This window comes from Ceratotherium simum, chromosome 21, assembly GCF_057802395.1.
Source record: "Ceratotherium simum simum isolate JZ-2026a chromosome 21, ASM5780239v1, whole genome shotgun sequence".
In the NCBI taxonomy this organism is placed as follows: domain Eukaryota; kingdom Metazoa; phylum Chordata; class Mammalia; order Perissodactyla; family Rhinocerotidae; genus Ceratotherium; species Ceratotherium simum.
This window is the reverse complement of record NC_141920.1, coordinates 30,652,734-30,669,592: the sequence shown is the minus strand read 5'-3', so window position 1 is coordinate 30,669,592 and position 16,859 is coordinate 30,652,734. Positions and strand designations below refer to the sequence as shown.

General features: G+C 42.8%; 1 protein-coding gene across 1 annotated transcript in view; it reads right to left on the bottom strand.

Moving 5' to 3' along the window:
* The window catches only part of TMC2 (transmembrane channel like 2), a 74,573-nt gene extending 57,975 nt beyond the window's left edge, over positions 1-16,598 (bottom strand). The window contains exons 1-2 of the mRNA XM_004433835.3: positions 15,787-16,598; positions 14,947-14,994 (exon numbers count right to left, since the gene is read on the bottom strand). Coding sequence (XP_004433892.2) covers positions 14,947-14,994; positions 15,787-15,853 — 115 coding nt within the window. The 5' untranslated portion in view covers positions 15,854-16,598. The remainder of the gene's footprint in view (positions 1-14,946; positions 14,995-15,786) is intronic.
* Positions 16,599-16,859: the final 261 nt, after the last annotated feature.

The window sequence follows — 16,859 nt, the reverse complement described above, 5'->3', positions numbered from 1 at the left end:
ACAGCTTCTCCCTTCTCTAGGGAGCCTTGGTTTATGGGAACCGTCTTGTTGGGAAATGCCTGGGAGTTTACATCCCTCTCCTCTCCTTGAGTCAGCCCACAGCCAACTACCAACTGATATAGGGGGTACAAAAGTCCACTCCTCCTGACTCAAGGCAGAGCAAGTATGTGGTTCACTCATGCTCCAGAGCTCCCTATGGGATCAGGCCACAGCTAGACTCCAGCTGAACACACATGCTTGCTCAGCTCCTTCCCTTTCCCTGTCTTATTTCCCTCACTCCTTGTCTCTTAGAGCCGCCCTTGACAAATCACATGCACAAGACTCCCCACCTCAGGCTCTGCTTCCGGGGCACCCAATATATGTATAGGCACCTATCTCAAGGTGTTGGTAGGGAAATCCAACTTAGATAACACCTGTGCAAGTGTGATGTAAGCTGGAGCATGCTGGATTTAGTGAATGGAATTTGCTTTGAGGTTCAAAGAGAAACTACCCAAAGTTCTCTTCTTGTATCTCAAACCAGGATATTGGTAGCATATTCAAACAGACAAGGTGTTTACCTGCATGGCTGACTGAGTTGGCCAAAAACTCAAAGGATACACATTTGTCCTTTTATTCATTAACTCATTCACCCATACAAAAACATTTATTGATCATCTGCTAGACATTGTTCAGGTATAGGGCTACAGAAGTAAATGAGACTGATGAGATTCTTTCCCTCATCAAGTTTTGAGTTAGTGGAAGAGATAGAGTGTGATCAATTCTATGATCCAAGCAGCACAGGGTGGACTTCACCCAGACTTAAAGAAGGCATTCTGAAGGAGGAAACTTCTAAGCTGAAACCTGAAAATGGAGTGTGGGGGTATGTGGTAAGTGGGTATCAGTCAGGGTTAGATAGCGCGTAGGTGTGGGGTGGAGGGTAGGCTACCCTCCACTAATTAGTGGGTAGGTAATGAGTGAGTGTGGAGCAGGGGTAGATACCAAGTGGGTGTGGGGAAGGGGGCTTCTAGGACACAGGACTTACCATTTTAACACTGGGACAGTTCCAGGCCAGGGATTGAGGGGTTTTCCAGAACATGGAGCTTTCAATGCTAAAACTGGTAAAGTCCCTGGCAAACCAGGACAAGTTGGTCACCCTAGCTGCAAGTGGGAAGAGCCCCTGGAAAAGTTCTAAGCAGAGGTGACATGACAAGTTTTGTGCTTTTATAAAGGTCCCATTCAGTCATTCAAACTCCCTTGATAAAGATACTTAAAGAAATTGTAAACACAGTAAACTGTAAAGGACATTGGAAAAAATTGCCCTGCCTTGGCTAAGAAGACAAAGAAAATATGTAAAAAATGAAATGATTGGATTTCTGGTTTCTACTCCAACATGTAAAGAGCTTGGAAGTCATCATCCCTATCCTAACAACAAGAAAAGAGCTGAAAAAAACTGAAAAACAACTCATCTTAGATCCATTAGAGAATTGAATTCATAGGATAAGCTACTTCCCCCAAAACTGGAGAGAGAGGCAGAGAATCATAGCTTATCTGGAGCAGAAGCTCTTCATAAGAGCCAGTACTGCCAGTGTTTTAAGGGGTACTCAGGACTTATTTTAACCAGGTATGGTAAGACACTCAGACATGGAAATGATTGCTGTGAAGGAAGAGGTTTACTGTACTCACAAATCCCTAGAAACAGGAGGCATACTACACCATGCCATGTAGAGACACATGGAGAAGCACCAGGTTCAGTCAGGAGGCAGAGGGAGAGAGGGAAAATGTGGGCAAGAGTCTTTACTGTGGTTTCTGAGGGAAGGAATGGGTGAAGCAAGGTAAACAGGGTTATTAGGGTTGGCTAGTTTGAATAATTTCAGTGGGCTCTAGGGCATAGGGGCCATCCTTAGTTGTCTGGTACCTGGCCCTGGGGTTATGAGGGCAAGTGGGATAGTAGCCCATAGTGTGAGACCGTTAAAGGAGGTGGTTGGGGTATGAGCTTTGGGTTGGTTGGTTTGCATGTGAAAGGCACACTTGCAGGTGAGTTGTTTGCTGTTTCTAGGAGTTAACTAAAACTGGGAGAGGAGTCCCTCCAAGGTCAGCAGGGCCCCAAGATGCCAAAGCATCAGAATATAGAAAATAAAAGTCATGGTTAATATAGATAGGAACACAAGCTATAATCAATGAGTTGCTGGATGCTCAGTGTGGACTAGCATAAGAGTTAAAATCTATGGGGGCCCAGTTTGGAGGACCCTACACTTTCATGAGTTTTACCTCCAGGAGCCCTACCAGGTTCTCACTGTGAAGATTAGAGGAAAATCTCTGGTGCTTCCAGCAGGGGGAGGGGAAAGTAACCATTTTGAAATATGAAAAGAAACCTAGCGCGTCCTGTTCTCCTTAACCAAAGGTCTGTCCTCAAGAGAAACTATTATACCAGAGTAAGCCTAATTGACTGGAGGTTACCAGCCTAACTGACCTAGAGGAAGGGAAATACCCAACTCCAGCCACATCTAGCCTTCCTGTCTCACCTAAGGGGGAAGGGGGGAAGTGTAAGAAGCACTTGTAAATGTCATGTTCTAGAGGCACAGGCTCACTGAAAGACTGAAACCAATCATAGGATTATAGAACACTTCCCCTGCCCCTGTACCTTACCACCACATCAATAGGGCTTCTGTATAATAAAAGGGGATGACAACTAAAAGAGCTGCAAGGCCCAGGCTCTGAGAAAAGGAGTTTTTAGGAAAGCTCAAAAACAGCAAGGAGATAAGAACAAGGTCACTAAAGAAAATTGAATCCTCTGACACCTATAGCTACAGCAAACAGTAAACACAGCCTAACTTCTAGCCAGATAAACAAAACCTCACACTAAAGGCCAATTTACCTCAGTTCCTTTTACCCAGCACATCATGTTGGCTTTCAACAAAAAATTACAAGGCATACTAAAGGCGAAAAACACAGTTTGAAGAGCAAGTATCAGAACCAGGCTCGGATATGGCAGAGTCGTATGGAATTATCATATCAAGAATTTAAAACAACAATGAATACCATGCTAACAGATCTAATCGAAAAAGTGGAAAACATACAAGAACAAGTGGGTAATGTAAGCAGAGAGATTGAAACTCTCAATCAAAAGAATCAAAAGGAAATGCTAGAAACTGAAAACACTGTAACAGGAATGAAGAATGTCTTTGATGGCCTCATTAGTGGACTGATCAGAGTCAAGGAAAGAATCGGTAGAGTGAAAGATATGTCAACTAAAACTTCCTAAACTGAAAAGCAAAGAGAAAAAAGAATGAAAAAGATAGAACAGAATATCCAATAATTGTGGGACAATTACAAAATGTGTAACATATGTGTAAGGGGAATACCAGAGAGAAAGGAACAGAAGAAACATTTGAAGTAATAATGGCTGAGAATCATCTAAAATTAATGACAGACACCAAACCACAGATCCAAGAAGCTCAGAGAACACCAAGCAGGATAAATGCCAAAAAATCTCCACCTAGGCATATCACATTCAAACGGCAGAAAATCAAAGACAAAGAGAAAATCTTGAAAGAAGCCAGAGGAAAAAAACTCATCTTCCTATAGAGGAGCAAGGATAGAATTATATTAGACTTCCCTTCAGAAACCACACAAGCAAGAAGAGAGTGGAGTGAAATAGTTAAAGTGCTGAAAGGAAAAAACCAGAACCTACCACTCTGTATTGTTGGGGAAGAGGGAGAATCCCTCTCTGCCCTTTCCCTTAAGGTTCTTATAGCTGGCCAAATAATTAAAAGACAGGTTAGCAGGAGAAAATAATACCAAGTTTAATAACATGTATACATGGGAGAAACCAGGGAAACTGAGTTTCTTAACAAAATGGCAAAGATTCTCATCTTAAATATTATCTTTAGCTAAAGACAAAGGAGAATGTTGGGGGTGGGGAGTTTGGGATTTCAGAGGGGAAGAAGACAATTCACATGGAGAGGGAAATGTAAATGTTTGTCAGACAATGCTTTGCAGGGCCGCCTATAGAGAATGTGGCCAGAGAGACAGAAACCACAGTAATCAAGAGTATGTAGATTTAAGTCCTATTCTTCCATCCTGATAAGAGTTTCCAGAGATAAGGTCATCCCCCGCCTCTTCCCAGCACACAGAGGGAGACACCTTTACAAATGTAAATGGTTGGTAAACAAAACTTTGAAAAGAATGGGCTTAGCAAGGACCCTGACCGTCAATCCACATCTAGAGTTAAATTCCTGTAGGCAGTTAGTGGGGGAGGTCAAATGTCCCTCAGAGAAAATAATCAAGGTAAAGAGATATATTTTGGGGCCAAATTTTGATCTCCCACAGTATCCAGCAAAATTATTCTTCATACATGAAGGAAAAATAAAGACTTTCTCAGACAAACAAAGATTGAGTCGACTTGTCTTGTAAGTAATGTTAAGTTCTTCAGAGCAAAGGAAAATGATATAGGTCAGAAACTTGGATCTATATAAAGAAAGAAAGAGCATTCGAGAAGGAATAAATGAAGGAAATATAAAATCTTTTATTTTTCTTACTTTTAACTGATCTAACAGATAAGAGTTTATTTAAAATAATAATAGCAACAATATATTGGATGATTATAGCTTATGGATAAGTAAATGAATGACAGCAATGTCAAAGGGACAGGAAGAAGGAATTGAGAACACTCTGTTATAAAGTACTTGCACTACCCATGAAGTGGTATAGTATTATTTGAAAGTGGACTTGGATTAGTTGTAAATGGATATTGCAAACTCTAGTGCAATCATAAAAAAAAGTTTATAAAGAAGGATAATTGATATGCTAAGAAAGAAGAGAAACTGGAATCATATAAAATGCTCAATCAAAACCACAAAGGCAGGAGAAGAGTGGAAGACAAAAATAGGAATAAAGAACAAGGCCAATGAATAGAAAACAGCAATAAATGTGGTAAATATTAATCCAACTATATCAATAATCACTTTAAACATCAATGGTCTAAATATACTAACTAAAGACAGAGATTGTCACAGTGGATTAAAAAAAAGACCAAACTATATGTTGTCTCCAAGAAATCCATTTTAAACATAAAGACACATAGATTAAAATTAAAGGGATGAAAAAAATATGCTATGCTAATGCTAACCAACACAAAGCTAGAGTAACTGTACTTATTTCAGACAAAGCAGATTTCAGAGTAAGGAAAATTATCAGGGACAAAGCAGAGCATTACATAATGTTAAAGAGTTAAGTTCTCCAAGAATACATAACAATCATTCATGTGTATGCACGCAATAGCAGATCATAAAAATACATGAGGCAAAAACTGATAGAACTGCAAAGAGAAATAGACAAATCCATTATTACAGCTGGAGACTGCAACACCCCTCTATCAATAATTGACAGATCCAGCAGGCAGAAAATCGGCAAGGACATAACTGAACTGAACAGCACCATCAATCAACTGGATCTAGTTGACATTTATAGAACACTTCATCCAACAACAGCAGCATACACATTCTTCTTGAGCTCACATGGAACATTCACCAAGATAGACTATATTCTGGCCCATAAAACATATGTTAACAAATTTAAAAAAAATAGGAATCATACAAATTATGCTGTCAGATCACAATGGAATCAAACTAGAACTTAAACCGAAAGACAATTGGAAAATACCAAAATATTCGGAGGTGAAACAGTACACTTTTATATAACACGTAGGACAAAGAAGAAGTTTCAAAAGAAATCAAAAGTACTTTGAACTAAATTTAAATGAAAATAGGACTTATCAAAATTTGTGGGATGCAGCAAAAGCAGTGCTTAGAGAGAAAATTATAACATTGAATGCATCCATTAGAAAAGAAGACAGACAAATTCAATAATCTAAGCTTCCACCTTAGCAAACTAGAAGAGAAGAGCAAATTAAATCCAAACTAAGCAGAAGAAAAGAAACAATAAAAATTAGAGCAGAGATCAATGAAATTGAAAACAGGAAAACAATGGAGAAAATATGAATCTAAAATCTAGTTCTTTGAAAGGATCAACAATATTGATAAGCCTCAGTCAGGCTAACCAAGAAAAAAGCAAGAAGACACAAATTACTAATATCAGAAATGAAAGAGGCATCATCACTATTGATCACATGGACATTAAAAGGATAATAAAGGAATATTATGAACAATTTGATGCTTATAAATTTGATAGCTTGGATGAAACAGACAAATTCCTAGAAAGATACAATATACTAAAACTCACACAAGAAGAAATAGTTAATATGAATAGGCCTATATCTATTTAAGAAATCAAATCAACAATTAATAACCTTCCAAAATAGAAAGTACCAGTCCCAGATGGTTTCACCAGTGAATTCTACCAAATGGTTAAAGAAGAAATGATACAATTTCTCTACAATATCTTCCAGAAAATAGAAGCAGAGAGAATACTTCCTAACTCATTTTAGGAAGCTTGCATTACCCCAATACAAAAACCAGAAAAAACATTGCACAGAAGGAAAATTACAGACCAATATCTCTCATGAACATAGATGCAAAAATCCTCAATAAAACATTAGCAACTTGAATCCAACATAGTATAAAAAGAATTATATACCACAACCAAGTGGAATTTGTTCCAGGTATATAAGACTCATTCAACTTTAGAAAATCAATTAATGTAATCTATCATATCAACATGCTAATGAAGAAAATCATATGATCATATCAATAGATGCAGAAAAAGCATTTGAAAAAACAGAACACCCATTCATGACGAAAGCTCTCAGCAAAGGAGGAATACAGGGGAACTTCCTCAACCTGATAAAGAATTTGTACAAAAAAACTATAGCTAACATTATACTTAAGGGTGAGGAACTTTCCCCCTAAGAGTGGGAACAAGACAAAGATGTCCCCTCTCATCTATTCAACATTGTACTGGAAGTCCTAGTTAATGCAATAAGACAAGAAAAGGAAATAAAAGGTATAGTGATTGGGAAGGAAGAAATAAAACTGTCTGTTCACAGATCATATCATTATCCATGCAGAAAATTCTCAAAGAATCAACAAAAATCCTCCTAGAACTAATAAGCAATTATAGGAATTGCAGAATAAACAGTTAATGTGTAAAAGTCCTGTATACCAGCAATGAGCAATTAGAAATTGAAACTAAAAACAAAACATTTTCATTAGTACCAAAACCCAAAATCCTTAAGTATAAATTTAAAAGAATACATATAAGAGCTATATGAGGAAAACTACAAAACTCTGATTAGAGAAATCAAAGATCTAAATAAATGGAGAGATATTCCATGTTCATGGATAGGAAGACTCAACATTATTAAGATGTCAATTCTTCCCAACTTCATCTATAGACTTAATGTAGTCCCAATCAAAATCCCAGTGAGTTATTTTGTGGATATTGTGTATGGGATGTGTATGTTTGCAGAAAGTTGTGTTATGTTTATTCATTAGTTCTGCTAGTCTAAAATGCTGATGTGTGACAGCTGACAATTATCCATCTTCCCAGTTTATTCTGTGAAATAGAAGTTCCTTTGGTTAAAAGTTATAATTAAATGAGACTCTATTATGATCAATCTTGACAGGCAAGTACCACTTTGTATGCAAAATAAAGAAATGTGTTTATATTAGAGGAAAAACTCTTTGTCCTAAAGTGAAATGACTGGTTATTGCAGAGTGAGAAGGACAATGGTGAAGGACAAAAGCTGAATGGATATAGAAATTAGCAGAAACTTCACGGAAAGGGAATTTTACTGGCCTTGGATTATAGATGTGCAAATAATGAGTCTGAAAAGCTATGAAATGTGTTAAAATCTTAAAAGCTGCTCAGTTTTGATGGGCTTGTTTCTGTTTATTTTTATCGTCTACTGTTTGTTGTCTTCACCTACAATATACGGGGTCCCCCCTCCCCTCCCCGCCACTAATCTGCCTATATAGCAAAGATTGTGTCTTCCCACAATAATTTTCTGTGTTTTGTGTTGGCTTTATTATGGCCTTGATTATTTAAGAAAACAAAGCTTCCTCACTTATGAACGAGCTAAGGTTCTTGGTAGGTGATCCTATCACCTTCTATGCTTATTTTTAAATGTTTTGTTCTCACTTTCAAATGAGTAGCCAAATATTGTTTCTAAGGCACCCATGATCCTATCCTGTGTGTTCAATTCTGACAACTTTTGAATTTTTTTTTGTTTCTAAGATTGACTTCTAAGTGTAAAATGAAGTATAATAATGAATAATAACTTTCAGTATGTCTTTTGTATCTAAAACTATCTTTGAGATTTCCCAGAGCGCCCCTGGTAAAATCAGAAAGACTTGTTCTTCTACCTTATAAAAAAGAGAGGTGCTGGAATCCATTAGGATTATTTGATATGTTACTGTTAAAGTTTCATGGGAAAAGTTGTCAAATGAGAAGAGATGCTTAGCCTTTTCTAAGTTAAACTTGTGTAGGTCAAATATTTAAATATTTCAGCAATTGTATGCTCTATGCGCAGTTCCTAAAGATTTATCAATGCCTTGCTGCCCATCATTTATTTCTATTTATCAGAGTCCTGGTAGTGTTTTCTTATGTTAGGCTACAGTATAATTATCAGTCATAATGCAGTTATCATTTAAAATGTTCATTTGGTAACAATCTTTTAAAATTTGAATCTAGCATCTTTTAGGGTAGTGCTTTTCAATTGGAGATTCACATCAGACTTACCTGTGGAGTTTTATTAAAATACACATGCTTAGGACCAACTCCGGACTTACTGAACCTTTTTACTTGATATTCTTGAAATATTTTCCTTATATGCTTGGTATGTTCTTGGCATGTTATGTATGTGTCTTTATCTAATTGTATGTTATACCTCAAGGTATTTTCTCTGTAAAGATTGTGTTTAACCGTCTTTATAAATTGGATGTAATATTCATTGTCCATAAAACACGCTGAATCATTACGTACATTGTGTCCAAAACTTTTAGATTGCCTTTATTATGCTTGTTTTGCATGCTACAGAAACGACCAAATTTCTTTGTCAGTTTCATTATTGTGATGAAATATTTCACTTTTGAAAGTTATCAGTAATAAGTTAACCAGAGCCATTTTAAATCTCTGTCACCTACAGATACTATTCTTTTTTTACCCCAAATCTTCCTTGAAACCTCAGCTGTAGGCCAGTTTTTATCTTCAACAAAGGACTGCCTCAGAACCCTGTTTGGAAGGATTCTGTTGGGCGCTGTTAACTAGCACACTAGTGAAACTCATAAGAGGTTGATTCTTGGATCCATGTCCTTCAACTAAAGAGACATAAACCGTCCTCAAATTACTGGAAGACCGTCCCTACCGGTGACTTCAGATGGAGGGTTCTTAGGAGCCCTTCGGGAGCAGACAGGCTTTGGATATAGACAGCTGTGCCCAAGATCCATGGAACAAGACTGCAGATTGTCACTTTAAATCCTACATTCCTCTGTTTTCTAGTCTTTTACCTTTCTTCTTTCCTCTCACTAACTTAAAGTTACTTTTAATTGTGCTACTTATAAGCCCCTATTTCTAATATTGCTGTTTGTATCCTTAATCACTCCTTGGTATGACTCCAGTACCCAGCTACAATTCACCCACGAACTGGCTAAAGTGCACATTTCCTTTGGGAACCACCCAGCTTCCTTTGGTCTCAGTTCCTTGTAAGAAATCAGTTGGTTTCCTGGGTAACTGGACTCAACCACTGGGTGACTTTTTAGATGGGAAACTCCAAAATAGGCCGGGTAGCCAGAAATCCAAAACTCCCATGGCATCCTAGGAGGGCCTTGCCTCACTGAAACAGTACTTGGGGACCTTTTGTGACAGCTAGTCTTTGTAACTGAGCTTTCAATGAAATAGAACTTGGAAGGGGATTAGGAGACAGGTGGTGTATATTTGGAGCCTGTCTCACTTTCACAAATGTTACAAATAAGACATGTTACTTTTCTTTTGCTTTAGACCGCCCTAATGATCTTGATACTACAAAATTCACTGCTTGACACCAAACGATTCTTAATTAATGGTGCTAAAAGCTTACAGCAATATTTGATGATCCCACAGGAGTATTTTGGCCAAAACTATATCACCAGGTGGCTCCAATGACTGGTATTGGATCTGGCACAGAAGACTCCTAGTTACTACTAGCTACTACTTACAAATCAGATAGGAACTTGTTACCTTGGTAAACTGATACCTACTCTCAGGATTGTCTCTGACATCACCCAGGGTCCATTTTGGCCCATTGGTTTGTCCTCTAGGAAACACAGATCAGTAGATAATTTCAGCGAAGAAGGATTAAAAGTGGACCCTGATTCAAGAACTGAAACCCTAACTACTCTAGGGGAATTCTGGATTTCTTTCTTCTCTCCTCAGGACTCTTCATTTCATATTTTACAAGAGGCCTGTATAGTAGAGTGACTCTTACATGCTATGACTGAGAGAACAGTAGGTGATTCAGGCAACGCCACTAAGGCCATAGGACATATCTCCTGGGAGATTTCTGAAATTGGACAGGTGGTGGTTCAGAACAGAGTGTTTCAGCTATAATATTGACCTCTCAAGGGCCAACGTAATGTGAGTTGTTTTAAGGGAAAGATGTTGTATTTACATTCCTGCAGATCTCTCAGAGATCTTTAAAATTACTAAAAAGATTCAGGAAGTAAACAAAGATATCAGAAAAGTGGGTAATTTGACTAATGACCCCATATTTGTTTCTGTGGGCTCTTCAGATTGGGCATGAGATTTGTTCTCTTGTTTAGTCTGGGCATTGTTGGTTCCTGGCTGAAAAGTGGACTCTACAAACTCTAGTCATAATCCTTCTCTTAGTATTTATTGTGCACCAGTGTTCAGATGTGTGATCTCCAGACACAACTGCTATGCATCAAATGATCTAGCAAAGGGTCATCCTGAAGAAAGAACCAGAAAATCTGACATACAAATTGAAACAACCGTCATGAGAAACTTAGAGGTTGAAAGAACTATCAACAGACAATTGACATGCAATTATGATACCTCAAACAGTGGTGAAGATCTGCATTGACACTCTCAGATATTGATGGTGTGTCCTTCATCAGGCTGAAGAATGACCACAAGGTAGGACTGAGAACTAAAACCATCTAACCCACATTCAGCCTGAACATGGAGAACCTAAACTACACCTTAGTGTCTGTGTTAAGATGACTTTGTGCTATGCCTCTGTCTTTAGTAGCATGACTTTGTTTTTCTAAGGGTCTCTTGCCCAGGCAAAGAAATGGCTTGGTTGTTCATTATGGATCTTCCCAAAGACCCATCAACTCTTTAATGGAAAGTATCACAGACAATTTGCACCCTTTTGCAAGAATGCACCCAAGGCATTCTTTAAATGCCTTGCTTCAAAATCCTGGCCTTGCTGTTATATTGTGCTTCTTACCCAATCCTAATCAAACTTTCACTTTGAAAGACTTGCCTTAAATCAAACTTTCACTTTTCAGTAAATTCTTACCTTACCTTCCCCTCTCTGAGACATTGCCAAAGCTTTGCCTGCTGTGTGCAACAAATCAGCATTGTCTTATCAACAGGTTGTGTTGGTGATATTTAGGGAGCCAGCTTTTGACAATAACTTAGATAAACATATTTTGTTTTGAAAAGAAAGAGTAAATGGTGAACTAAAGACAAAAGGACATGGAAATACAGAGAGAGAAAGTGATGAATTACAATTGGAATGGCTGGAAATGCTTCACAAAGAACTGATGTTTACTCTGAATCTTGAAGGATGAACAGGAGTTTGCCAAGAGAAGAAAGTGGTGGAGATAGGAGGGGGTGGTGGTGGTTACAAGGTTGGGGGGGCGGATTCTGGGCAGAGGAAACAGGGGCTTGAGGGGCCCCAGCGGAAATGCCAAGAAGCCTGGAAGGTGGGTAACCAAGGCAGAGCTGAGACTCTGATACGATCAGGGTGGGATGTGTGGAGAGAGGAGGTTGCCCAGAGAGTGGTACATGCCCATGGGGAGCTGGGTTGAAATGTGGAGGGTGAGGGTGTGATACTGGAGCGTGTTTTGAAGGATGTGGTCTGCATCAAAGGATCATGCTAGCAGCACTGAGGAGGCTGTTGGGAAGTGGGGACACCAATCCCCAGTCACTGTAGGGCAGGCCCTGTCAGCATGTTAGCTGCGGTTCTTCACTTGCTGTGAAGGCAAGAAGAGGCATCAAGCATGGGTCTGACTCCACCATTAACAATCTCTGTGTCTTTGCGACTCTGTTTGCAATTGCTCAATTACTGTGAGGACCAAGGAGCTAACTGGTGTAAGCACGCTGAAAAGTACTGAGTGCTATTCACAGATTCAAAGATAGGGAACCATCTGTGTGGCAGGACAGGTTTTCTTCACCCACTCCTGCCCTAACCTCTTTCTTCTCCTTCTCGCCTCCTATAGGAAAAGGACTTTTGGTAAGACAATGTAAAGAAAGATTATTTAAGTGTAATAATAACTCATCCGAGTTAGGAAGGTGGTCAGTATTAGCCAGTGAGACATGGGTTTGTCCTGTAGATGCTCCTCCTCATGGTTCTGGAAGATTTCGACCCTCTCCTGGAGGAGGGATGGAGCCAGAAACAAATCCACTCCCTCCAAAGGCATGGGAGTGAGTGTGTGTCACCACAGCTGTGACTCCTAGGAGAGCTCTAGAACTGAGCTAGGCTCTCAGAGAGGGCAGAAGAGCAGAGAGAGTGGGGAAGGGATTAAGGAGAAGGGTCTCCTGGATCCCCATCCAAAACTGGCTCCATATTGCTTGAAAGGACTGGATAAGAAAGTCAATATACGTTTGCATCCTCTTCTGAACTCCATGTGTCCTCAATCAGCTAATAATATGGTTTTCTAGTTCATAATGAACTGTATCAAGCATTCTTCCAAGCATTGTAGAGATAACTTGGGGGGTTCATACATTTTTTTCCAAGCTGTAATTCCTGTCGTAATCTAATTTCCCAACTGAACGAAATTCATGTGGAATGTGGAAAGCAAGCCCTCATTTGCCCCTCAATCTTCCCCAAACATCTCCTACACAGAAAACAAGCTGCCTTGTCAGCTTCCCTTTCACAGTCAGTTTTCAATGGACTCCACATAATGCATAATTTAGGAGCTAGAAGGCAGCTGTCACATTAGGAAGACCTCCAAGCCCAGCATGCACTCCCTTCCACGTAACAGGCCTCCTCACGTTTATGCGCATGGCTAGAGTCAGAGAATTCAGAGCGAAAAATGGGCTGAGAAGAAACTGGAAGCCCAGTGGGTCTGGCTCGCCCTCCAACTTGGTGATCTTAACAGCGAAGTGCATTCTCCCAATGATACGGGAGGAGGGAGCGTTCTGACCCTCCTTTTCACTAATGGAATAATAAACTATTTTGAGAAGAGAACTTTGTATTCTCAGACATTTTTTTCCCCCTCCTTGTAGAACATAAGCTGACAGAATAGGCTATCAGGTCCCCTCAGAGGTGACTCCAGAGGAAATATAAAATGGAAATCTTTATGTAATTGGGTTTCAGTTAATTTAATGGATTCTCAATATCTTAACTTCACAGCATCCCTGGACCACTTGGAACCCTGAAGTGAAAATTCTGACCCATTTCCTCTTTTCTATGGGGAAGGGAGAGTGGCCAGGGGTAGCGGTGTGTGTGGCATATTTCAGTACAAAAAGGTTGTGTTTTAGGCAAAACGACTTTCCATTTCAGTCCTGCCCAAGGACTATTTGCCCAGGGGACCCCCACAAGGCCAGCCCCTTCAGCTGAGGGGCAGGGGGAGCCAGTTGGGTACTGAAGGGACAGCAACTGGGGGGCAACACGAGAATGGAATGTGGAGGACGAGATCCGAGTACCCTGCAGACAACTGTCATCAAGGGAGCTGACCCCGTGTGGAAGGGGTTTCTCATCCCGCCACACTGGGGCACGGTGCACTTTCTCATGCTTGCTCACATATCTCTGGAGGGAGGTAAGGACTGGATGGGGAGGCATGTGGGGTAGGGAGGAGGGACAGAGGCCATGGGGCAGCTCCAGGGGTGGGAGGAGTGTTGAGACTCCTGTGTGCCTGCACGGCCCCTCCCTCCTGTGCAGGGCCCTGGCTCTTCTGCACATCTTGCTCTTGGGTTTCCCCCCTTTTCACGGAGCTCCCTCACCAAGGACCCAGGCCCCCAGCAGTGGGGGACAGTGGGTGACAAGAGGAAAGGGCTTGGCAGAGGAGGCAGATGAGGTGGATCCTGGGGCCAGCTCCTCCATGTACCGTGTGCCAGGATGGGGGCCAGGAGAAGTCCCTTCCCCTCAGCATGTCTTCCAACCCCCTAGAAGTCCATCGCTCCCTGAGATGCTGCTTCCTCACTTACACGTGGGGCCCTGCCCGGGATGCGAAGAGGAGAAAACACAATCATATCCACACATCTCGTGACCTGAAGTGTAGGGTGCCCAACTGTGCGTGTGGCTCCTGCCTTCCTAGTGGCAGCTGACAGTCTTCTCTCCAGCCTGCAACTTCCTCTGGCTTCTCCTGGAGCAGGTTGCCCCCTCTGGGTAAAGTCCTCACTGGCTCATGGAACAGCTGTGGCCACATTCTCGGTGGAAAGGTGGTGGAGCACCCGCTACTGCTGGTACTGTGTGGAGGTTAGGAGTGTGCCGTCTGGAGTCGGGGGGGCCTGGATGTGAGCCCTGGCTCCATGTCCTCCCAGCTGCCAGGAACAGGCTTCCCTGCCCCCAGGCTGGTGAATGTTCACTGCTTCCCAAGGCTCAACTCAGTGTCACTGACTCCGGGCGTCTCCCCTGACAGGCCCTCTCTGGGCAGCACTCTGCCCCCTCCCCAATTAAACCCCTGCCTCAGAGGGCTCCTTGTGTCGTGTTAGTAAGAGCAGGGGGGGGGGGGAAGGGAGGGGGGAGGGAAGAAGGAGGATGAAAGAGAACGCTGGATGGTGGCTGGACTGCGGGGCTGAGCTGGCACTGCAGACTCCGCAGAACGCATCACCCCACCTCACCTGTGCCGGGAGAGCCGCTCCTGGCCTGCCCTCTCACTCCACCTCCTGCTGGAAGAGACAGACTCGGCATGAACGGCTGACCTCTGGAGGGTCCTCCTCCCTGCACTACCCCCATTTCACCGCGGGAACCCTCAGCTGGGGTACAGCTCCTGGGACCAGAACCTGGCTCCAAGGATTTTACCAGCAAGTCCCAGAGGCCCCAGTCCTGACATTTCTCTGACACCCTGGAAGACTCATGAAGTCAGAACATCCCCACCATGCCTTGCCCCAAACAGACAGACAGACAGAGAAATCTGCTGAGGGGATTGCTAAGGGAAGGCGATTCTAACCAAGACAGCAGGAGGCTGAAAGCCCCTGGCAGGCTCTGATGGCTTCTGCCACTCAAGGTTGACATAGGCACTATGCAAGGTACTTTGCCCGTGTCTTTTTTGTGTGTGTGTGTGAGGAAGATTGGCCCTGAGCTAACATCTGTGCCAATCTTCCTCTAGTTTTTATGTGGGATGCTGCCACAGCATGGCTTGATGAGTGGCGTGTAGGTCCGCCAACCCCGGGGCTCCGAGGCAGAGCGCGGGAACTCAACAACTACGCCATCAGGCCAGCCACATACGCTTCATTTTTAATCCCTTCGATAGCCCTGCAAGGAAGCGATGGCTGCCTTCATCTCATGCATGAGGCAGGGAGTGGTTGGATAACCAGATTGAGGTCACTCAATGAGCAAGCAGCACGCTCTGGACTCAGACTCGGGTTCCCGCGCCTCTAAAGGCCCCGTCTGCTTCCGCGTCCCCTTCTGCTGCCCAGGAACCCTGGGGGTGGGCCCCGCGGCGCTGAGGGCGGACTCACCTTCCTCCCCCAGGCCCTTCCGCTGGCGGCTCATGGTCCACAGGGCTCGCTCAGCCCGAGGGCTCATGCGGCTTGCTTGTGCACGCACGCCTGCAGCCTGGGGTGCTTTCCTCCCCTCATGGTGGCTGGCCTCCCTTCCTGGGCCCCCACGGCAGCTCCTCCGCGTGCTTGAGATTGAACGTGGCGGTGAGTGAAGGGTGGGAGGGAGGCGGCGAAGGCGGCGAGGCGGTGAGTCCTCGGTTCTTCAATCCGGCCGCACACTCCTCCGCTCAGGTTTCCCTTCCAGGCGGCGGCGTGGCCTCGCATTTCAGGCATCACTTACGCGCGGAGGGGCCCTGGAGGGGCCAGGGGCTGCCGGCTCATCTCGCGGCAATGACGCCGCTTGCACTCCAGCCAGGGGAGGTGTGAGGAGCGTCCCAGGGCTCTTTCCCTCTCTCTTGTCCCTGTGTGGGACAGGGCACCAGGGAAGTTCTAGGATGTCTGTGCAAGTTATCACCAGGCTCTGTTTAAAGCGCGGATTCCCAGGACTAACACTGGGCAGTGGAATCAGTCGGCCTGAGCAGGGCCCCAGGAATCCGCACTGTGAATCCTGATGCGGGAGTCCTGAGCCCTCTCTGTTCCCACTGCCTGCTCACTCATTCGCAACTCTTCCCACTGCTGCCCAGCATCAAAAAGGGCGGATGTGGCTGCTTTGAAAACCATGAGCAGACTTGTAGAGTTGACCCTGTGGAAGGCAATCACAGGTCCTGGAGTGAGGGGTTCTTAACCTGCCTGGGTCCCTGGAACCCTGTGAGTCATGGATGGAATTCCGTGGGTCTGTGAAAGGGACAGGGAAAATATTACACATTCCTTTTTCCTAGCCTTTAACTGAAATTTACCATTTCCCTCAAAAAGGTGTGATTTTTGTCCCCAATAGAAGTCACAGATATTTTCATAGCACATTAAGCAGTTGGGGATATCTCAAAATATTGTTTATGCTTATCATTACTTTGAAAGTATGACAGTTATAGACCTGCCACTAGATCTTGTTATTTAATTATCAGGAAGCATATGTGTCATTATACAACAGATTT